Source organism: Passer domesticus, chromosome 1 (assembly GCF_036417665.1).
Source record: "Passer domesticus isolate bPasDom1 chromosome 1, bPasDom1.hap1, whole genome shotgun sequence".
In the NCBI taxonomy this organism is placed as follows: Eukaryota; Metazoa; Chordata; class Aves; order Passeriformes; family Passeridae; genus Passer; species Passer domesticus.
In genome coordinates, this window is record NC_087474.1 from 129606026 (window position 1) to 129629702 (window position 23677).

The following is a 23677-nucleotide window of genomic DNA, read 5'->3' on the forward strand; positions in this document are numbered from 1 at the left end:
ACTGCCACAGCTAACACATTCAAGGACAGAATGGTATCACCTGGATTTACATTCTTGTTTTTAGCACTTGCTGCACTTTCTCTCTTTGGCTTTATCTGGAGACTTGCTAAAACATACCTTTTGATTCATTCATTTGCAGGAAGCTTTGAAAATACACCTTCTCTGGCACCTAACATTATAACTACAACTATTTTCAGTATAATAGATTCAGTGCATAGAACCCTTCCCTCCATAAAACCAATGAACAGCCCAAGTTTGCAAAACAGCATGTAGGGTGCCCTGACTAGCAAGTGAAGTGGAGGTTAGGTACCTAATCTGCACAAGTGTTTATGAAAATCCCAAACAGCTTCTACATTTCCAGATGATTTTAGAGCTTTAAATGACTTCCTATTAGCATCCATAGGGTCTGTGTCAATTTTGGAAGTGGTATTTAGGCACTTCTTAAAAATCTGACCTGCTCAGAGAAATTATCAATTATGTACAGATCACACCAAAACTACAGGTCTTTCCTTGAAAATCCACTATTTGGATTGGTAGAATTGGAACATCAGGCAATTTTGCTGAAATTGTCCTCACATGCATACCTCAGTAGTGAGATCCAAGCCCTCCTACACTGATTCCAAATCCAACCTCCACAAAGTGTTTTGTTTTGTTTAAGGCCGCTGTAGGAAAATGTTTGAGCTCAGTGTCAACCCTAATACAAGTGTAGAAGTTTAATTTCAGTCTAGTCCTGCCAACAATTCAAACCCATGCACTGGAATGTATGAGCCACAAGTAAACCTGACTCTAGAGCATCCGGCAGGACCTCTCCTGTGCGTGCAACCATTCAGAAACGTGTGCCACTGGGGAAAGGAGAAACATTTAGAAATGCCACACAGTAAAACATTTAAGTATCCATGTATAAAATGGAACAGTTAACGAGTAAACAAATGTGGAGGGGAAAAGAAAATTGTGTAACCATTGCAATCAAAGGAGAACACATAGAAACTATATCCTGTGTGAGGTTTGGTTATGGAGCCACTACAGGGGAAAAGTTAAGACCTCCAAGCCCTGCCAGTGCAGGAAGCCAAATATGCCTACAGCCACGTATTGGGACTGATTGTGGGCACTCAGTCCTGGTGTTTTACATTTTTTTTTTATTTTTGCTTCGTGGAAATTCACAGTGGAATTTCCCACTGGACTACCTGCAGCTTACGTTTTGCTTCACTAAAAACTGGAGGTTCAAGTTATACATGTATAAACAGCTTTTCTAAATGTTTCCATTTAAACAAATTCTCTGAATAATTACTGCACTTAAATGGTCAGCAGAAATAACTGTAACTTTCCTAGTCTGGTTACAGAACAATGGCCAAAATACCACAGTCACTTTAAAATAACAATTTTACCCAAGCTGAATTTTCCTTTAAACCATTTCCAGGCAAAGTCTGCAAAACAATTAACTGGGTAGATAGCATTCATAAATACGAAGCAAGCACTAAAATGCTTTATTCTGAGTTTGTAAAGGCTTGCTTGAAGAATTTGTGTTTAATTATCACAGGTAATTTGAAGCCTGACCTTTGAAAGTATCCAAGCTAAACACCTGTTCTTCAGTAACACTGAGCTTCTGCTTATCAATTACAAATGTCTTTGGAATAATAAATCATAAAGAATTAAAATTCAATTTTTTACTACATAACTATACATTGGTCCCAATAACTTGATATTAAGGGCTTACAGTAGAACATAGCTGAGATCATATACAAACAGTTTAGAAGAACCTAAGTTAAATAAATGTGTTTTAAAGACACGTCCCCTGCAGCTAAAGCAGTTCAAGAAAACCATTCAAATAAGCAAATAACATTGTTTACATTTACAAATGAAACATCATATGAGTATTTATTGATTTTTTTAAAAAATTCAAAAAATACATTGTAACAGAACAGAATGTATACGCTCTTCAATGAAAGACAAAACTATGGTTATCATCTGGACCAGAATACAAATACATGCTAACAATTGAAAAATCATTTTGGGTCATTCAGGAAACATGAAACAAGTTAGCTGTTTGGAAATGTAGTAGTCTTCTCCTTTAGTAAATATGCCTGAGAAAGTTAACTTGTAAAGAAATAGGCTTTTAAACTCTAAAACACAAAGAGCTTTCTAGGCTGAAATAGTGAAGAGACCTGTGATATGCACCTGACAGGCCACTGAGCCATTTCCCACAGAGATTCTGTTCACTGCTCCACCTCAGCTCAGCCACTCAGCAGTGGCAGAGTTTCACATCAATACCAGGCTTATTCAAGTGAGGTGTTAAAAAGCATGCTAAGATGATGTAAACCAGCAGTTACATACACAGCAGATAGATGTTAATATAATCAAGATTCTGTACCAAATTCCTTGCTTTGTGTTAGGGCCAAGTAAAAAGTAGTAGTCTGGTTCATGGTCTGGTTCATGAAAAGTATTATATTTTTTGGCTCAAGGTAAGACCCTTTAAAAACAGTTTCTACAAAAGCATCTAGAATCAAAGCATAAAAAAACCAAAAACAGGACAAACACAACTAATCATTTTACAGTAACCACATACTGATGGCCCAAAACAGTAACATAAATTGTGCATCGGTTCTATGAAAATAAACCATTACTAGGAGACACAAGCAATCTGACAAGATGTGAAAGTGAGCAGTGAAAACTTCATGGATTGAATTTCTTTTCATCAGAATTAATCTGTTTCTACTGTAGGCAGGTAATAAATGGAACTCAGGAAAACTGAATTCCTTTAGCAGCTTAACTCTACTACAGTGAAGCTGAGGCTATTACTGGTTTCTTTCGTTAAGAGACATTCAAATGAATGAAGCAAAAATGACATTTCAAAAATTAAGACCAAAAGAAAGCTGAATGTACATTTTAGACAAAAGCAATGTTAGGTCAAATCCACAACTGCTGATATCTGATGTAAGAAAAAGTAATTTAACTACGCTGCTTATACCAACAGAACATCTGACACTATTTCTTGAATTCTAGCAGCTTTTTTAAAGTCACTCAACAACTGCATACTTTGTAAATTACATGGTCTTTGACAAAAATATTCATTATCAGGCATGCAAAAGGAACCTCCCATTTTTAGAATTTAGTTACATGATCAAATTACATATGCTAAAGCATACGAAACCAACTCTTCAAATGAAGCAAATTCACAATTCTGAAAAGGGAAAAAACTCCAGACAAAACAAAAACTCAACCCAAAAACCTATGACAGGAAAAAGCATATTTCTACATATATCTCTGATGGTTCAACACTGTAAAATGAGCCACTATCCATATACACGTATAATTCTGCAAGTAATGGGATAGGGAAAAGGTTTCCTTTTCCTAACTTCCACACCACAGAAATGACTGGATGCACTATAGAGGCTGCCACTGTCCTATGAAATATAGGACACTTGGCATTGCTGGATACAGTGTTCAAGGACTCATGCACTGATCCAGCATGGTTCATCTTACATTCTCTAGTATTGACTATGATGGCAAAAACATTCTGCATTGCTCTGACACCAGCTTGGCTTCTAGGCTGCACCTTCTGAACAAAACACCATTCTCAGGTATCCTGGTTCCAGCCAGGAAAGAGTTAACTTTTGCCAGGAGGAGACATGACTAGGACCTGGAGGTTATTCTATAAGACCTCACATCACTGCTGCGGGAAGGGAGTCTCCTCGGGGAAGAAAGGGGTTCCTTCTGGTCAAGCAGTGTGGTAGAGGGAGTGGTTGGGTATTGTCTATTGGTGGGGGGGGGTTCTGTGTGATTCTTCTATTCTCTGTAATTAATATTGGTCAAATTCTTATTTCATGGCTGTTTCCAATAAGTTGTTCTTATCTGAACCTGTGATCTTTGCCTTTTGTGCCTCCAATTGTCCTCTCCATCCCCTTTAAGGGGTGGAAGGAGGGGGAGGGAGGAGCGAGTGCCTGGCATGTGGTTTGGAGAGTCTCAGTGGAAGCACTAAATTGGGTAGTACCATTCCTAAATCACTGGGTGCCTTATTGGGCACCCAGTGTGTGGCATCAAGGGGTGAGGTAACAAAAGATCTGTCCAGAGCAACCTGGAAACAAATTTAATCTAAGCATTTGTTGTATTAACTCCAGAGCCGCTGGTCACAATGCTGCTTGGTCTGTTCATGTGGTTGTGGTACCTAACCCTGTAGGGGGAACAGGGGAGGATGATTTTCCCTAGTCTTTCACCTCCTTCTCCTCCTTCAGCTGTTACAACAGCTTTTGAGAATTTTGAATTTCCTTTGGACGTTAAGGAAAGCATGTTCTTGTTGCTAAGACTCACTGGTCTCAGTCCACATCACGTTTAGAGTCAAGAAACAGATTTCTAGGAAGTTCATTCAGAGATCTGCCCCAAGGGTGGATAGTCATAAGTAGCATGAAATGTGGCCAAAAAAAAATGAAGCAGTTTTTTTTTTTCATTTTCTGCTCCAGTGGTTTGGAAGTTCATCCCTGAACAACTATAGGACCCTGCTAAAGTGACAGAATATTCGCAAGGAGCATGCTGTGGCAATTCAAGAAAGGGGCAACTTATTGTAGTGTGCTGGGCCTGGCTACTCTTTACGGGACACAGTTCAGTACTAGACAGCACCCTGAGGGGAAAGTGGAAGAAAACAGACCTACAGCCACTGTGGCCTGATTTGCAGTTGAACCCAAGCAACCACCTGTGCCAGCAGTAGCTGCCCCTATACAGAAGAAGAAATCCAAATCAGCTCACTTAGTGAGGGATAAAGAGGAAGTAGAGCCCTCACAACAGGAGGAAGAGGCAGGGCCAGAGAGAATCACCTGATCCTTGTTCCCAGGTGTATTGAGTCTGCATGGCTGAGGTTTTGGGGGCACTGGGAGGGAGGGGCTACAAGGGTGGTTTCTGTGAGAAGTTGCCAGAAGCTCTCTCCATGTTCAGCAGAGACAATCCCTGGCAGTTCCAAAGATGGATGTGCTGCTGGCCAAGACTGGGCCAATTAGAAATGGTGGAATACTTCTAAGAAAACATATTTAAGAAGAAGGCTAAATAAAAAAAATGTTGTGCAGTTGGAATTGTGGCTGGAAAAGGGTGGAGTGAGAACATGTAAGAAAAGCTCTGCAGACAGCAAGGTCAGTGTAGAAGGAGAAGCAGGAGGTGCTCTAGGCACCAGATCTGGAATTCCTCTGGAACCCATGGTGATGGCCATGGAGAAGCAGCTCTGCCCCTGCAGCCCATGGAGATCCATGGGGATGCAGGGATTTGCCTCCAGCCTGTGAAGGAGCCCCACACCAGAGCAGGTGGGTGCCTGAGGGAGGGCTGTTATCCCATGGGAGACCTGTGGAGAGAGGGGCCCTGCTCCTGTACTGGAGCAGCCTGGCCTTGAAGGACTGCACTGCACGGAAGAGTCAGCCATGCTGCAGCAGTTGGGCATGGACTGTTGCCCCTGGGATGGAGTCACATGGCAGCAGTTTGGGGAAGACTGCAGCTCATGAGATGGACTGACATTGGAGAAGTTCATGAAGAAGAATCTCCTGTGGGAGGGACCCCACAGTGCAGCAGGGGAAGAACTCCTCGCTGTGGGCAGTGGGAGAAGCCCCCATTCCCTCTGTCCCTTTGCTGTCAGTGGGAAGGAAGGAGGGGTGAGGGTATGAGAGACGAGGTAATATTTTGCTGAAGCCAAAAGGTTGTTAAGTGAAAGAGTGAAAGTTGTTGGTTCTATGTGGTGTTGTTTGTGGTTTGGATTTGTTCTGGTCGGTTTGTTGGGTGTTGCTGTGAGCTGGGAGAGTGGCAGAGTTGAAGACCTGACCAAAAGGAAGTAGGATGAGAGGGCAGGGGACAGAAAAGTAGGCAGTCAGGAGATAATGTAAATCCCCAAGTACCCCATCAATGGGAAAGAAGTTGGGACTGCCCCCCGGATGGGAAAGGGTGTATTTTGTAGCCATTCTGTTGGAGGGTGTGTGTGTGCTCAGCTCTAGAGGAGAGAGGTGCACACCTGGCTCAGTTAAATCATTACTGATAAACAGTTTTCTTTTGCTTTGACAAAAGTTTGTCCACATTTAATTGTATCTAAAAGTTAGTTCATTTCTAACAAGGGGAAGGTGTTTTCAAGGTTCTTATTGTATTTCTCATTATCCTGCGCTGATTTTGTTAGTAATAAATTCAATGCATATCTCAAAGTTGATATGCATCAGGGAGAACCTGTTATGCCCATGATGGCATTTGATCACTTAGTGATCAAATGAATGCTCTCTCCAATCCTTACCTCAACCCATGGGCCCTTCATTATATTTTCTCTCCCCCATCCAGCTGTAAAGGAGAGTGGCTTTGGTGGGTGCTTGGCATCTGACCACTACACCAGGTGACAAAAATACATCAGCCACCAGCCAGGAGAGCCCCTGGTGACCTGGCTGCTCCTATGTTGGGACATCATAGTCCCAACATTTGTCCCGCAGTACAAAACTAGGTGGTAATAAAGCAATTGGAATCCCTGTCACAGGATGCTGGTATTGACAAAGGGATTGGGAAGAGGACAGAAACTCTCAGCCTCTGGAAGTGACTCCTGTCAAGCAGAGGGAAGGGCATTCTCTCAAGGATGATCTAATAGTGTGTCCAAGCAGGTGGAATGCCATGGAGAAATGTATCCAGTACCTGAGAGCATTAGCTGTGCCAGAGGTACTGTACAGAGATTCAAATAAAGAGCAGTTCTCAGTAGCTCCAGATGAGGTCCTGTGTACACAGTCCACGTGGTGGAAGTTTGTGCAGAGCAGGGCCACCATCATATGCCATTGACATTAATGGCAATGAAAGGAGAACAAACAGTGCTTCAGGTGACTACCTGACTCTGGCAATATGAAGATCATGTTTTTGCCTCCCTATCAACCTGCACCTCAGCTGTGGCAAGACTGTCCAAAATGGCAGAATGATCTGAAAGACTTGAACAAGCTAGAGGACATGTCCCATGGCCCGCCAGTGTAGACCAGAGTCCCTGCTATTGGTAGCAAGGGCCCCCTGCTTGAGAGAGAGGGTGCACACCACAAAGTAACCTGTGGTTTTACTTGCATGACCACGGGAAGGGTATGAGGAAGAGGAATGGAAAACCCACCTGTGCGCTAGCAGCATGGCTACATGAGTTGAGAGAAAGAACAACCATTGCAGAAAATCCTTCAAGGATTAAATGCCACTCCAGTTTCCAGTGGACAAATCCTCAGACAGAACAGGAGGGTTGATGTTGCTTGAATCCACTTGAAGTACCTTCAGTTCAAATTTGTGAGCAACAAATACCATGACCACAATTGGAGGGGTCCTGCCTCTAGCAAGGTGGAGGAAAGGGATAATTAGAACTCTTGGATTGTGTGGATCTGATGGTTTGGCACACCAGACCCACAGGAGTTTAAGGCTTTACTTGACATCAGTGCACCATGTACCCTCATGCTACCAAGATACGTAGGGGCAGAACCCATCTCTGTTTCTGGGGTGACAGGGGATCCCAAGAGCTGCCTGTACTGGGAGATGTACTGAACCTGACTGGGTATTGTGAGAGACTGGAGGAGATTGCTTGCTCAAAACATTTTGGGGATGTATGTGGGCAAAGGGGCAGGTTGGGCCTTGCCCTGGTGAGGCAATGTCCTGTTCCACACGCCCCATCCTCTAAAGCCTGTATCCCAGCCCCATAGTGACTGCTAATCACAGGCACACTGGAGGCAGTGCTCCTCATCCCATCTCTGAAGCCCTAACCCAGCTCCTGAGTGGCTGCCAAACCAGAAGTCTCTCCTGGACGAAGGGCCCAGGAGACCCAAAAGGTACTTAAGCCAGGACACCAGGCAAGCATGTCTTGACCCTACCTTCCCTTGGATTTTATATCAGCTGGAAGACCACTGGAAGCCAGCAGTGGTAGCTATATTCATTCTTTTCTGCATCTTTTCTCTCTTTCTCTTTCCTCTCCTTCTTATAATGCCTTCTTCTCAAAGTTTGAGTAACTTAGATTGGTTGGAGTTTGCTAAGTTGATCAGGCTGAGAGTTTGCTAGGTTAAGGCTTAGCAAAACGTTTTATGTTGATTGAATGTTGCTCTAAACTTTTGCACAAGTTCATGTATTTTCTGAAATTTGCCAGTAAAGTTTTTGTTGTTTTCATCTCTTGGGAATACCTTGTTGGTATTGCTCCCTTGCATCTAATTTGGGGTACATAAAAAACCTGCAAGCCCTTTTAAAAGACTTGTTGAGTGAATTCTGGGGTCTTACAGGAATGAATGGCAAAACCACCCCATTGTGATGGGCCAGAGGCCTTGTGCATCCTTGGCACAGACTACCTCAGGAGTGGGTATTTCCACAAACTGACATGCAAAACACCTGGAACCAACTGCCCAGGGGTGGAAGCACATTCCCACCATTTGCCATGGAATGATCCAGACTGCACTGGAAGAGACTGAGGCTTCATAACACTTGCAATATGTTGATGACATCATTATGTGGGGCAACCAAGCAGAGGAAGTTTTTGAGAAAGGGGAGGAGATAATCCAAATCCTCCTGAAGGCTGGTTTTGCCTTAAAGCAAAGTAAGGTCAAGGGACCTGCCAGGAAATCCAGGCTTTAAGAATGTCATCAGATTCTAATGGCCATGGTCAACAAAAAAGTATCTTATGTCCCCAGCAACCAGCAAGAAGGAAATACAGGATTTCCTAGGAGCTGTGGTCTTTTGGAGAATGCATATTGCAGAGCTCAATCAGATTGAAAACCCTCTATATCTTATGATGCAGAAGATGAATTATTTTAAGCGGGGTCCTGAAAAACAAGCTTCTGAACAAATTAAGGAAGAGATTGTTCACGCAGTAGCTCTTGGGTCAGTCAGGACAGGACAAGATGTGAAAACTGTTCTCTATACTGCAGCTGGGGAGAATGGTCCTTCCTGGAGTCTCTGCCAAAAAGTACCAGGGGACACTGGAGGATGACTCCTGGGATTCTGGAGTTGGGGATACAAAGGATCCAAGCCCTGCTACACAACAACTGAAAAAGGGATACTGGCATCTCGTTAAGGGGTTCAAGCTGCTTCAGAAGTGATTGGCACTGAAGCACAGCTTCTTCTGGCACCTTGACTGGCAGTGCTGGGTTGCATGTTTCAAGAGAAAGTTTCTTCCACATGTCATGCCACTAATGCTACACAGTGAGGGAACTGTACTGATCATACAGTGAGTTTGAATAGGAAACCCCAAAAGCTCAGGGATCTTGGAAGTCACCATGAACTGCCTCCAGGGGTTTAGATTTTTGGGTGAGAACAGTCTGTGCTGTTGAATTGTGTAACATTGGTTGCTGAATGATACTGTAGGCCATAACTGTGATGGACAATGAGTATGGACTGCTCCAGATGCACCAGTAGTGAACTCGTGATGCAGCCTGCAACCAGCTGACAGCACACCAGCCCTCCTGCCCTGGCAGACACCTATGATGGGTAGAATCCACAGTCATTGACTGAATGAACTTAACAGATATCTTGAAGGAACAACCATTGACTAGGGAAATGATACCTCACCTTGTATATATATATATATATATATGAGTTGGAATATGTAGGATCTGGGCATGCAGGATGGTGTAGAACAAGGGGTGAATAATGTTCCTGGTTCTGGCCAGGACAGGGTTAATTTTTGCAGTTGCCAGGAGGGGCCATGGCCAGGACCTGGACATTATTCTATACCACCTCATGTCATTGCCATGTCTGGGGGAGGGAGTCTCTTCCAGTTGAGTGAGCGTGGCAGAGGGTGTGGTCAGGTATTGGCTGTTCTCAGGGGGCTTCCATGGGAATTGTTCATTTCTTCTACCCACTGTCATTAGCATTGTTGCTGTTACTGTTTGTTTTCTTATCCCATTGCTGTTTCTAGTAAATTGTTCTTATCACAACCCATGACATTTACCTTTTTTGTTTCCAGTTCTCTTCTCCAGCCCACCACAAGGGGTAGTGGGAGTGGGAAGGGGAGAGTGAGTGAGTGGCAGTGGTTTGGAAAGTGTCAGTGAGACACTAAATTGGATAGTACCATTCCTAAACCAAAACATCAGGTTGCATTTAAGAGGTGAAGGGTGGGAAGCAAAAAAACTACTTGAATGACCTGGCCTAGAAGACAAATGGTGCATCAGTAGCTTCTGGATCAGTCAAAGGGAGAAACCAAGAGGTGATGACTCTCAAAGAAGTACAAGTTGAAGGCATAATTTAAGCTTGCAATTAGTTAAGGAGAAGAGACATAGGAGAGAAAGATGGGCTGCAGTAAGATAAATGTAAGGTGGAAGTCTGTATCTCCTGGACCCAGAAACTGCCTCAGACACCAGCTAATTTTACAACATAAGTTACATGCATGCCCACATTCAAGAGGGCAAGAGTGAAACCTTGATGGCAACGCTACGATTCTGGCTGAAGAGCTTCATTTTCCCCCTCCCATACCTGAAAGCCTTGAATCCTTGCCAAATATTCCAGCTGTTTTGAAGGCTGCACTGTAGAACAGGGAGAAGCAGGAGATATTCCTTTGAGACCTATGGCTTCAGCAGTTGGGGATGTTCCATTCATGAGAAGTTCCCTGGCAATGGTGGCTGTGCTATTTGTGGTAGGAGATATGCTGAAGAAAGAGCTAGAAGTCTGGCTCATTTCTTTGGATGACATATAGCTTACAGTGGTACCAGGGGCTGATTTGTTGCGGCTTGCTTCCATCTCTTGATATACGTCAGGAGAGAGATGGAGTATTCCCTTTGGTGCTGAAAACAAAACCAAAGATCATTCTCATTACTTTAGAATGGGTTTGACATGTAGATAATTTTCATTAACATATTTTACAATGAAAAACAAAGAATTTAGAAGCAGATATTTTTTTTTACAGTAACTGTAAATGAAGTCACCTACTATAATTAGAAACAAAGCAGATCTGAAGGGGACCTCTTCTTCCTCTTCCCCAACTCTTTTTAAAATGGCACAAACCTTAACTTTAAAACTAAACTGAGGCTAGCATAGAACACACAATATGAACAAAAAATGTTTGGAGACCTACAAACCATGAGGAACACATATTACTTCAAAATAGTAGCACAATCATTATTTCCCTACATTCTTTTGCCTCCTATCTGATACAATAATTTAGGCTGTTTTTTCAAAAATACTTGAAACTAGTCTATGTCAGCACTGTTGCCACGAGAAGTAGTTTAGTTTTTTTCTCCCACCTACAGCTGGTGTTTGTACTCCCCAGCTGCTCTGTTGCCAGCACCAGCACCTGTGGGCCCACGTAGGGATGTCCATGAGAATGAGCTGCTGGAGGCAAAGGAAGGGCAGTGTTGTTCCTTGCAGTAGCAGCACTGCCTTGAGTGATGGCTTAAATTGTTTGCTGAATCACAAGGGCAGCCTGGGGTTAAAAAATCTTAAATTGCCCTGCAGCCAGTGTTACTGTGCTAAAGACTGATGGAACTGACTGCCCTGTAGTGAAGAGGAATTTATTAGTTTATTTAATTTAATAATGTAATTTTATTTATTTATTTATTTAGCTGCATATCCTCTAGTTTTCATCCTATAGTTTTCAAATAGTTACTTGCCTTTAAGAACATTTATACTGAAAAAGGAAAGCATATATGTGTCCTACTTAATATCAACAGGAGTTAAGGTAAACATTAAAAGAGCTAAATTTACTTATGTGAATAACTTCTAAATATTTTCATTGAGATGTAAATTAGGGATAATTTATCTGCATTTAAACATTTTGAATACCTTTTTAGAAAATATCTCAACCCTAAACCTGCTTGGAAACAGAAATACATACTTGATCAGTTTTGCTGATAGTCCTGCACATGGAAATGTGCAGAATTAAGTCTGAAGTTTGCTAGTTTTCTTACACAATTAAGCATTTTTTGGAAACACAAATAACCAGTTGGCTGATACTAGAGGGAAACCTTTTTCTTATTATTAATGCAACAGAAAATGAGCTTGAAATGTGTAATTTCATATTAAGAACATACTTTAATCTTCTAGCATATAATATGAGTGAACCTGAGCCATATGGCATTTCATTCTAGGGATAATAAACCTGTTTGTTAACTGATTTAGTAATCCCAAGAGAAATCAAAGGGTTCAATGTTTAATTCATTTGCAGTACATATTAAATTAATCTGAGAAAGTAGAATAAATTCAAAGAAGAGGAGGAAATTAATTTCCAGTACCTAGGAAAGATTCCTTTAATCCTAGAAGTGCAAGTAGTACTTTTAAATAAAATGTCTACCACAAGGAGAAGACTCAAAAAATATTACCTGTAATTAATATCCTCATTTTCAGCTACATGGTGAAAATGGAACTTCCTCACTGCCGACTCAGCAAACTGCTTACAGGTGAATCTTTTAATTGATTTACTCATACATTTGGCTTTTAAATTCATATTGCTTTTAGAAATCTGGAACATGTGCTTATATCATTTACAAAGACTTATCTGTTCTTCACCTGATTGCTCTCCCCACCTACCTCCATAGGGCTGGGGAGTCTGCTTGGATCCTGAACTCTAAGGCCGCTTTTACCTAGTTTAGAACTGGCTCCAAAGCCAGAGCTGAGCTCCAGAACTAAGCACAAATTCAAGACAATGCTGCTGGGAAAGATGGAGGATAGGATCCCTAAAATTTCTTTTTCTCCATCTGGGACAATTTCAAACACAATCTAATAGATAAACAACTGTGTAAATACGCAGCATTATTTTATGGCACATAATGACTACATGAGAAGAGAGACTTTGGACATTTTTCCTGAGGCTGTAACCTCCAAGACCTACCTCTGCCTGTAATTTTAAAGTCTTACACAAGATGTAAGATTAATGAAAATGGAAAAGAAAAAGATAATACAGATCTTGATAGCTGATGTTAGGTTACAAAACCAAACAGCAGTAAAAATACTGAGTGGCAGGTGTTCACCACCTCCTAAGAACTGCCCACTGTAAATCTGATTTCCCACGAATATTTCAGAAACAGAAATGTAAACTGAACAAAAGATAAAACAGTCTACTTGTTTAGAAATAACATGATATTAGCCCCCCTAATAAATTTTAGAAAAACATAGTACAATGTTAACTTTAAAAAAAGTTTAAAGAAGGTTTAAAATCAAGTCCAGTGCTGCAGATGTCTCTTCCATTGATGTAATATTACTTAAAACAAACATTTTACATGCTTTCTCAGCCATTTCACTGTTTTTACATGATCCACCCAAATATCTAACTGCTGTCTGGAACAATGGTTTGGAATACTTCCAGATTACTAAGCTTTCTAAATGTTAAAATAACTAATATGCAGCATATGATGAATAGAAAGACATTGAGCAGAGTATAGCAAATGCTCTTAAAGTACTGACTTTAATGGTGATGTTAAATTAATAATAGTACTTTTACACTTTGCAACACCTTACTGCTAAAGACTTCAAAGTGCTTTATAAGCAATAATTAATTTAAATCATACATTGGCTCTGAGAGGCAGATATTATATTACCATCATTGATTATCTCTGGAAACAAAGTAATGTAATATTCTAGACATTACATTAATATAGTTGCAAGATATTAACTTTTTATATTCAGGGCCCATGTTTCATGAAGCTTCTTACAAATATGTTTTAAAAGGCCAAAAAAAATTGGTCTCTTTGAAAACTTCTATAAAACATATATTAATTGTAATTCATTATCTATTTTTAATGTATTACTGAGGATATTTTATATAACATTCCTCACTGTTGCCTGCTTACATCAACTCTGCTGTATTACAGCAAAGTGTATAAATATATTTAGTTACAGCAGTAGAGTTATCAAATGACAAAGGATACAACAACAACAGAGGATTAAATGCAAGAACAAAAGAATCCTTTAGAAATTTTCTGAATCTGTCTTCTAACAATCAGTTGACTAAAAAGCAGGGGAAAAAGTAATACTATCCTCTAATACCTTTATGTATTGCAGGAGAACATCTCCAGGAAAACATTTTCATTCATTTTTACTTTACAGCTAAGAAAAAAACAGACTTTTGTGTCCACTAAATATTTATCCCATACAAGCTTCACTATACTCCACAGGAAGAATCATAATTATTAGGAGTCCCTAATAATAGACCAACAACACTGCACCTTCTGGTGGACATTAACTTCGAGGCACATTGATGAAACATGTTAAAATAATTTCCATTTATATTATTTAAACCTGTGGGCAAATGTGCTACAAAAATATGCAGGCTAGCTATGCAATGTAATCACTAACATTTAAAAAACATGTCTTACTCATCATTGGCAGTAATTGTTTGCAGTCTCTCACAATCTTCTGAAGTCTATGAAAACACACACCAAAGACCTTCCTTACCTAAGAATAAATTTCTTCATCTTCCATTGTCTACTTTTGCTGTCACATACTAAATAATCACAAAATAGCTTGGACTCCTAGGCAAATGAATATGAATAAGATACAAGATGGCCAAACGATCCCTCACAAGCCTTGCCCTGAAAATGTCATCTCAGTGATTTGATTGCACCTTTTTTTTCACAGCAGCCGTAATAGAGACAATCTCTAGAAGTTTTGTTTGAGTGATATTATTTTTATCCCTAACCCTTTCTCTTCAGTGTCCCCTGGGCTGGGAAGACAGGGGGACATTTCTACAAATGCGTCCTTCACTTTCTGGAGTTTGTGGTAAACAAAATTAACCATTAGAAAACTGTCTGCATGGGTAATGGGGTGAAGAACAACAACTGACAATTGAACAAGACTGCAAAAATGGAATTTGCTTATACAGGTACAGTGACAAGTTACCCCACAGCAGTGGGCTACTAAATTAAGAAAAGTTCAGAGTGATGACAGCATTGCTTGCACACTCACAGCTATTAGAGCCTACACAGGTACTGCTGGTGTCCTATTTTCAATTTTCTGTTTCTCTCAGGAAGATCAGAAAACATTAGAAATTGAGATTTCAATTTTATCATTCAGCTCCACAAGATGGCCTACAGAATCAGGCTTGTGTTTCAATCTGCATATATATATATGTATGTCAGTGCTACTTTTTTATACTTAATCAGTAGTGTAGGGATCCTCTTCCTCTGCCTTCACTCAAGGATTTCTCTGGTTCAGTGGCACTCACTGACTTTTCACATTTATACTTGGTCTAAACCACACCTTTATTCTTCCTTGGATAATAGTTTTCTCCCAAAATTCTTGCTTATCCTACAAAAAAGCTATACTTGTTCATGTGTCAGAAGCAGTGCCAGCTGCAGTGTGACTTCCCCTGACCCTGCTGAAGAGCACATGCTCTTCCCTGCACTACAACCAGTGCCATGGCACATGGCACAAAGGAGTGTTTTCATGTCTTGTGCAATGATGCAGAGTCAACAATGGTATAATTCTGTATATGATATGCTCATGAATTAAGTTTAGCACTCTGGTATTTGAAATAACTCATCACTAGATGAAGAAAAGACTGTTCATAAGGAAATAATCAGTATTTTTGGAACTGAATAAAAGACTTGATAATCATCAAAAAGCTTTCAGATTATGCTATCTGTAGTCACACTGAATAAAGCCTTCTTATAACATGGTACATGAATACAGGGAAAAATCTTGTAGTAGGGTGTAAGAAGGAAAAGTTAGAACTGGCTCTAATCCTGACTTCACAATTTCATACTTTAAAATGGACAAGAACTTAAGAGGCATGGGGGATACTCAAATGCAATATTTACTCCCTAGAACTGGCAGGTTCTCAATAGGCCCTAAAATATGGCCCATTACAAATCTAGTGACATAAAAAAAGAAAAAAGAGAGAATTTACAAGACCAAATAACTACTTCAATAAGAGGACTGAAAAATGTAAATATTATAATAATAATAAATTATGGTTTTATACCCCACTCAGTGTAAAAGGCTATTTATATACTAGAATATTTTCAAATTTCATTACCCCAGTAGGAACTCAGAAAAGGTCAGTCAGACAATTGAATAGGCAAATAGTATGGCCATTACGTTCTAAGCAATTGTCTACGCACAATCTTGGCTTGAAATACCAAGCTGCAATCATTACTTACTTAACACAGCTATCCGTGGTATTTCTAAGTCACCAGCTACTGCAATATTCAGACATGAAAAAATGTTTTGTCATTACACAATGTCTTTCAATCAAAAGATCTTGTCTACATGACCTTAAACAAACTGATGTTATATAAAGCTGCTTATTAAAATACAAACTTTGTTTAACCTTAAAATAACTATGGTACTGAAGTAAATACTATTTAGTTCTTCATGAAATCAGGTATTTATATCCCTTCACTAGACTATTTTCTGTAGCCAAAACAGAAATTTCAGTATTGCAGGATTTAAATTGTATGTGTTTCAGTAAAATTTGTCATTTTATTAACATGAGGAAAGTCCTTTGAATTCTCCCCCAGCTTTACTCCTGCTTGAATACATAAGCTTTTGGTAAAAAATAAGACAATAGTGTTTGCAGTGGGGAATTTCTACAGGATATTCTATGAAATATTCCAATAAACAGATGAAACATCTACACTGTTTTACATGATAATTCGTGCATCATAATTTTCCAGCAATATATCCACGTACCACATACCCAAAGATTAAGATTGAGCAGGTTCAGAAAATAACCAATCAAAATACAGAAGGAAGGTCAGTATTCTGAGCAGTAAAGAGGATCAGCAAATTTGGAGCAGGAGCAAATCAACCTAGTGAGCTGGCAGATCAAGGTGCCTGCAACAGCTGCTAGAAAGTGATATTTGTGGGGGTAAAGCAATTTAGCAGAGTGCCTAAGTGCAACTGGAGGCAACCTGTGCAGGCAAGACCATTCATTAACAGATTAGGAGGGGAATGAGAATGGTGATAAGGAAAACAAAGGCCTGAGCCACACAAAGAAGAGAGGAAATAATGAGCAGATCTACTAGTCAAGGACAGAGAGGTTGCTGAAGCTAAGAAGGCCAAGGGGGCCATCAACAATCAGAGGAGGAGAAAGCAGTGTTTGGTGTTGAAAGGGAATGAAGAAAAGAGTGGAGAATTAAGTTTTAAGCAACAAACTTTCAGTTCAGGAGATTCAATTTTTCAAGGACATGATTATCCTAGACTAGGGGTGAGGCACCTGGTGGGTTCCAGGTTGGAGGAAAGGGAGCTGGAAAAGGAGAAAAGACTCCAGAAAAGTGAAAGCATTTAGAGTAACACTGTACTGAGGTGAATTATGTGATACTGCTCCATTTTCTCACCTGAAGACAGAATACCAAATGCAGATATTTAGCATAATAACATAATTAAATTTGAATTTGAGAGTTAACATTAAAAAGGAGCTCTGCATTTCTGCTTCATGTGCAGATTTTTACAAAGGAATAGACTAGCAACCTTGAATAAGTGCAGTTCACATCGGCCTTTTAGGAGAATGGTAAAAACAAAAGTATGCATTATCTGAAATTATCCGTGGAGCTGGCTGTCTCCTGCCATGATGGCTGTTTCCTCTTTATGCATTTTATACATCAAAAGCTTGATGGCTAAGCAGTCTCCCAGACAGGTGACTCCAGTTCTTTCTTGCTTTGAGGGCACCCAAACCACAGACCACATAGCCCAAGTCTGTATTTCTTACACATGCACAATCTGTACTACTCAAGAACTAGGCAGCAGGTTTCTCACAATTCTTTCTTTTTAACCTGTATCTAAAATAGGCAGAATATCTGTAAACCAGCCAGAGAACACCTGAAAACACATCTGCACTTTCATTCACAAGAGTTTCAATCAACAGGCAAACTACAGTCATGATTATTTCAGATCACTCCTTCCCTGTGAATTTCCTGTATTTTAATAGCAATTGATTGTTCCTTTTTTGGCTGCAAATAATATTAGATACACATCTCCAAAAGGCAGCTGCCATTATCCGGATTACTCTGCGCTCCATGAAAACTCCTACTGCTGAAGAAGGAAACTAAGTCTCCAATGCTCTTAAAACACTAAGCTCTTTATAAACACACATTGTACTCTAAACTCAGCAAAGAATCATCATCTCTGAAGATGCAAACCTTGCAGAACTTTAAGCACTTAAATGACCATCTCAAAAGGGGAAATGTGGGAAATAGAGAAGGACCACTTGCAGTTGTTGTCTTATGCTCCAGAGTTGAGCACAAATCCCACTCACTCATAAAAATGCTAATTTGGCTCTTGTCACTAGTTCTCAAAACAGCAAAGAAAAAATAACACTCCCTTCCCTGTTTTGTCAATATGTTTTTTAGTATTAGATGTTTTAGAAGCTTTTTCAACTAATTAAAAAAAAAAAGCAAACTACATTTAATTGGTATTACACTGGATAAAATTATTTTCATTGTTAGATGAAACTGAAAAATAATATCAGTTATTAATAATGCCAAATGCAGCATAGATTTCCTAGTTTCAGTAAATTAGGAAAGAAATAAAATTGAACAAATCTCCTCTGCTTCTAAATTTAATTTTCCAGTATCTTCAGTTAGAAAGAAAATTTAATTAGAAAATTAGCAAATCAACTCAGCGTTACAGAGGCAAGGTATTATTTAAACATAACCAGCTGTGATAAGAGCCTCTAGACAAGGCTGTGAGACATCTAAAATGAGGACAAATGGCTCAGCTGAAGGAACTGCTCCATTGATGGTATAATGCTCACCTGACAATTTGTTAGCTAAAGAAAATCCCCACAAAACTGAACAAAACTATCAGAATGAATAGATGGAAAACTATTGTTCTGTGGCCTTTCACCAAGTGAGTGGTATTGTCAATTCCTTTACTGTGGTTTCTAGTCAGAATGGCAAATAATTCAGCAAACATTTAGTGATGCATCAATGTAACTCCTAGCAAGAGTGCATTACAGTTGACAAAGCTGAGTAAATTTGGAAGCAATTCAGAAGCCAAGTCCAATGCAAGAGCAGTACTTAGTAAGTAAAAATGCACACAATCCACTATAAATCACCTTTGAAATATACCCAAAAGGATTACATGTTTCAGCAAAATATAACACACAAACATTCCAATTTATGGGCAAAAATGCCCAAATTACAACACAAAAAATTTATTCCAAAACTGCAGACTTCTGTTCCTGCTTATTGAAACACAGGGGTATTAAATTTTCTACTGGAAGTTTTCACCAAAATCCTCAGCTGAAAAACAAACAATTAGAGGACTATATAAAATGTATCTTTCTGAAACTACTGAGGGTCAGAACTACAAAGTTCAAATAAATTTTGTTTCCTTCAATGTGAGGATGTATTAGTTTGCAAAATTTCATAAATACATAATTTATGTTGCATTTATCATCTCCAAAAAGCTGGTGAAGAAACTTTTAGTAAGGATCTGAATGTAGCTATACATTTAGGGCTTATAATAACACCAAATATTTTTGTATTTTTTATATTTCTTAATTTATATTTCTTAATCTAATACTGAAGTAGAGTTTTAAAAATAGTAAAATAAATACTATTTACAGAAAAATATCAAATTTTCTCATTACAGACTTAAGAAACTCTTCAGAATATCTATTTGCTTTTTTGTCTCCTTTTTTTTTCTTCTTCTTTTTTTTGTCACTGAGAACAATTGTATGAGATCAAGTATCTTTGTTCCTTAGGAGATCATCTGCTCCTGCTGCTCATTTACCATCTGAAATCATACTCATCTGTTGGTGACAATCTAATCATCTTCCCAGTAACTAATTGTGATGTCACAAACAAATGGTTATGATTTCAGGTGGTGAACAAACAGCAGGAGCAGATGTATTCCAAAGAACAAAGACTGTAAAGTCATGCATGAATCCCTAGTAATAAAATGTTAGGCAAGAAAAACAAAGAGTCTGTCCTTTACAGAGAGGTAAGATTGCTCTGAGTGTGTTTTTTTAGAAATTATCAGGTTTTCAGTACTTTGTGACTCCCAGAATTATTAGAAATAGGTAAAGGAAACCAATTCAATGGAAAACTGAAATTGGGAAACATGTAAAAACAGTTATGGTAATTTTTTTCTTCTTAGAATTATAACATATAAAAACACAGTAACATTTAACTTTTATTTTTATACTGTTCTTCATCTCTCATCTACAGTTTCTCCTAGAACACATCCTGTATATGATGTTTGTGATTGCCCCATCCAAAAATACAAAAGAAAAATATATTCCCATGCAAATGCACTTTATAATAGGATTGTTTATTTGTTGCATGTTTTGTTTCTGTTGATAACTATTTAAATCAATAGAGATAAATGAGATTTTGTTTACAGTAAACATCTTCTATATGGGCTGCAAATACTTCTGGTCTGCTCACAGTCTCAAAGTCTCTTCCAGAAGCATAAGGGAAAAAAACTCAATGTTCTTGCCATTTCACAAGTGAAGAATGTCAAAGATATCCCAAACCAAGAAACCAATAGCTTTGTGTTTCATCTTTCTTTGGAATTGTGAAATGAAGAAGACAGGTAAAGAAGTAAACCTGTGGGAATAAGCTTTACCAGTGAGTTGGAGGAACAGAAGTGAGGTTTGCCATGTGGATAATGCAAGAGTAACATGATAGAGTGCAGCAGGAGAAGTTAATATTCAAGAATATTTAATAGGGAATACTAAATATATATTGAGCTAGTAATTAGAAGGATACAGACTGTAGAGTATTTCTCAGCAAAAACAAATGACATTGTAAGAGTACTATGAAATCTTTTTTTCAACTGTACTAAAATATAGAACTGTTATGATTTTTGTTTTCTGTGTTACTGAAGTATACAAATTCCCTTTGCTATTCCAGTTTTATTTGATTCAGATGGAAACACAGGGCATTATGCACACAAAGAAAGACTATCTGTCTGCAAAAGGAAACTGATGCACAATAGCTTGCCCTAGCAGGACACAATTGTTTTCCTGGAAAAAAAAATCACTGGAAATGTGAATAAAAGCTGCCAAATGGTAGATGTAGCAATCTCAGAGCCTCAGATTTTCAAGACACTGAAAATTACATTTATGGTAACAAGAAATGCAAACTGTACATTTCTGTTTTAAGAAGGATACAAAAGTGAGGAAGCTGCTCCATTTGCCCTCTTTTAAAGCTTCCTAACTTTAAAAATGACTTAAAAAACTTCAAGAGTAAATTCACCTACCAAAAATGTTGTTAAAAACAAACTAGTATACTCACACTGAAAGGATGTGACATTTTTTATCTCATAGTGTGAAACTTGTTTGGAACTACTTTAAAAAACCCTGCACTTCACAGGTGCATGAGAGATCATGCATACATGTGATTTCTTTTAGTCAAAACACCCTGGCAGTGTTCAGAGTCAGGCTGGGCAAGTACCTGAGCAATCTGGTGTAGTGGATGGTGTCCCTGCCCATGGCAGGGGTGGTTGGGACTAGATAATCTTTAAGATTCATTCCAACCCTATATCATTCTATCATACACTTTAATCACCTGCTTATTATTAATGTTGCCTCTAGATTGGAACCCTCAAAAAAGGGGGTTAAGATATTAAGGACAGTGGCCTCTGAACAAATGCTCTATGTTTATTGGCATGCTCCATCTCTTTCAACTTCCAATTTACTTGTAGATCAGAAGAATGGAAATGAAGGCATCAAGCACTACAAAAGTGTCCCAGTATGAAAACCTGTTTCTATACTGCGCCTCTGGTGGCTGCAAAAAGGTCTGTGAGCAGGTCTGTGAAAAATGTTTATTTGGTCAGCACAAGTTTAAAATACAATTTCTGTTAATCTTGTCTCCTGTTGAATGAGTTTGCCTTTGTGTTCTCCTTCTAAATTTGGATTTAAAGATATAACTGTCAAAGTTGTCTTGAGCAGCCTAAGAGATTGCTTTTTCTTATTGGTTTGACAGAAGATTGTGGTTTCATCTATACGTATCTCTGCTACAAGATACTGAAAGGACAGGAGAAAATATAGAGGTCTTATTCTGCTTCTCAAACTCTAAGATACTAACATTTGAAGATATTTCACAGATCTTGTCCTTAGAGATTTTGACAATACAAGCACAAATCATCCAGAAGTTTTGATGGGGGTTGATGACAGGGCTGTAAGGAAGCCATTAATGGGAAGACTTAGATCCTGTAGAATCCTTCCTTTCAGGGACACACAATGGCATGTGCTGAATCCAAGATTACTTTAAATACTAACAAACTGTTGTGTAAGTTGAAGCACAAATTATTCCTCAGGTCTCTGGGTCCCTCTCTGGTGACTGGGAAGACCATATAAATAATGGAACATTACTGAAACTCCTTAAAACTTGCTTTTAAGACCATGTCTTTCAGATGTATATAGGCAGAAGGTAGCTCATGTGTGTATCCATGTCTGTACAACCCTTAGGTGAGGGACCCTTAAGAAGTTAAAAACTACACACGATTCTAGAGAAAAATCCAGGCCACAGGTAAAAGTAAAAAGTACTATTGAGATTATCTTTACCACTTTAAACAGCAAAAATCTCCTTATAAACTCATCAAGTTCTGTCCTATTCTTTACTGTTACAGTGAAACCTAATTCAATCTTCACCAACAAGGTCTCTTGGGCTTTTGTGTCTTATAGGCAAAGCTGAAGGAAGGAAGTACCAGTAGTAGAACCTCATCAGAATCAGGGATGTTGTGAGAAAAGCTAGAAATCAGCCCATATAAATCACAAAATCTCAGAATTTCAGATTGGGTCAGGTTGGGAGGGACCTCAGTGGGTCATCTGGTCCAACCCCTCAGTTCAAGCAGGGTCATCACAGAGGACATAGCACAGGATTGTGTCCACATGGTTCTTGAATATCTCCAGTAAAGGAGACTCCATAACCTCTCTGGGCAACCTGTTCCAGTGCTCAGTCATCTGGACAATAAAGTTCTTCCTCATTTTCAGGTGGAACTTCCTGTGCATCCATTGGACCAAATGGGACCTATCTCAGTGTGCTTGCATCATTATGAGACCACTCTCTGTTCTCTTCAAAAAGTCCTGGAGATCAGAAGAAATCTCCAGTGCCTGGAGAAGTGCATTATACTCAAAAAAGGCAGGCTGGTCAGCTTCAGTCTAGATCCTGGGAAAATCATGCAGTCCTCTTAAAGCCCATGTGGGCAGAAAATGTGATTGTCCTTCCTGATAAAATGACTGGTTTTATTAATGGAGAGCAGTGGATGTCATTTCCCTTGGCTTTAGCAAGGATTTTGGCATCATGTTTCCTACAGCATCCTTGTCTCTAAGCTGTGATTTTAGAGTCTAGGTAGATAAATTCCTAGATAATGGAAATCTGTTGGACCCAATAGTAGCCTTCCAATATCTAAGAAGAGGATGTCATAAAAGATGAAGCCAGGTACATTACTGAGGTATACAGCAGAAGAATAGGAGATGACAGTCATAAACAAACAGGAGATGTTCTGACAAGGATATAAAAGGAAAAAAAAAACCAATGTGAAGACAGTTAAGCATTGGAACAGGCTGCCCAGAGAAGCTATGGAACCTTCATCGCTGGAGAGCTGTTAAAAAGTCATAAGCAAACTTAACTCTGCACTGACTGTGCTTTGAACAAGCAGTTTAGGTGACTTCCTAAAATCCCTTCCAAACTGAAGGATTCAATGATTCAGTGAGTAGATAAAAATGTCCTTGTTTCTGCACTTGTTCATACCTACACTCCCACAAAGGACACTCAGGGGTTAATTCATCTAATTGCAACAAACCCCCTAAAATATTTACAAAAAGCATTTCAATTGTCTTGGATAATCCAAATCA

The 23677-nt window shown here is 39.1% G+C and overlaps 1 protein-coding gene and 1 long non-coding RNA gene across 11 annotated transcripts in view; one reads left to right on the forward strand and one right to left on the reverse strand.

Annotated features, from left to right (window-relative positions):
- Positions 1-23677, reverse strand: part of STAU2 (staufen double-stranded RNA binding protein 2) — a 169196-nt gene that overhangs the window by 74161 nt on the left and 71358 nt on the right. For 8 of the 9 annotated variants that reach the window (XM_064389317.1, XM_064389301.1, XM_064389309.1 and 5 more), the window contains one exon: positions 10411-10718. In XM_064389317.1, the coding sequence (XP_064245387.1) occupies positions 10411-10718 (308 nt within the window). Of the gene's footprint in view, positions 1-6247; positions 10719-23677 lie in introns of all 9 variants that reach the window. The other variant, XR_010347730.1, reaches the window with a different exon arrangement.
- On the forward strand, positions 19693-23072 carry LOC135280952 (uncharacterized). 2 transcript variants are annotated; one of them, XR_010347753.1, is made up of 3 exons: positions 19693-19815; positions 21523-21627; positions 22814-23072. It is a non-coding gene; the product is annotated as an uncharacterized LOC135280952 (long non-coding RNA). The 2 variants fall into 2 exon arrangements; XR_010347757.1 differs by having other exon boundaries at positions 21523-21615.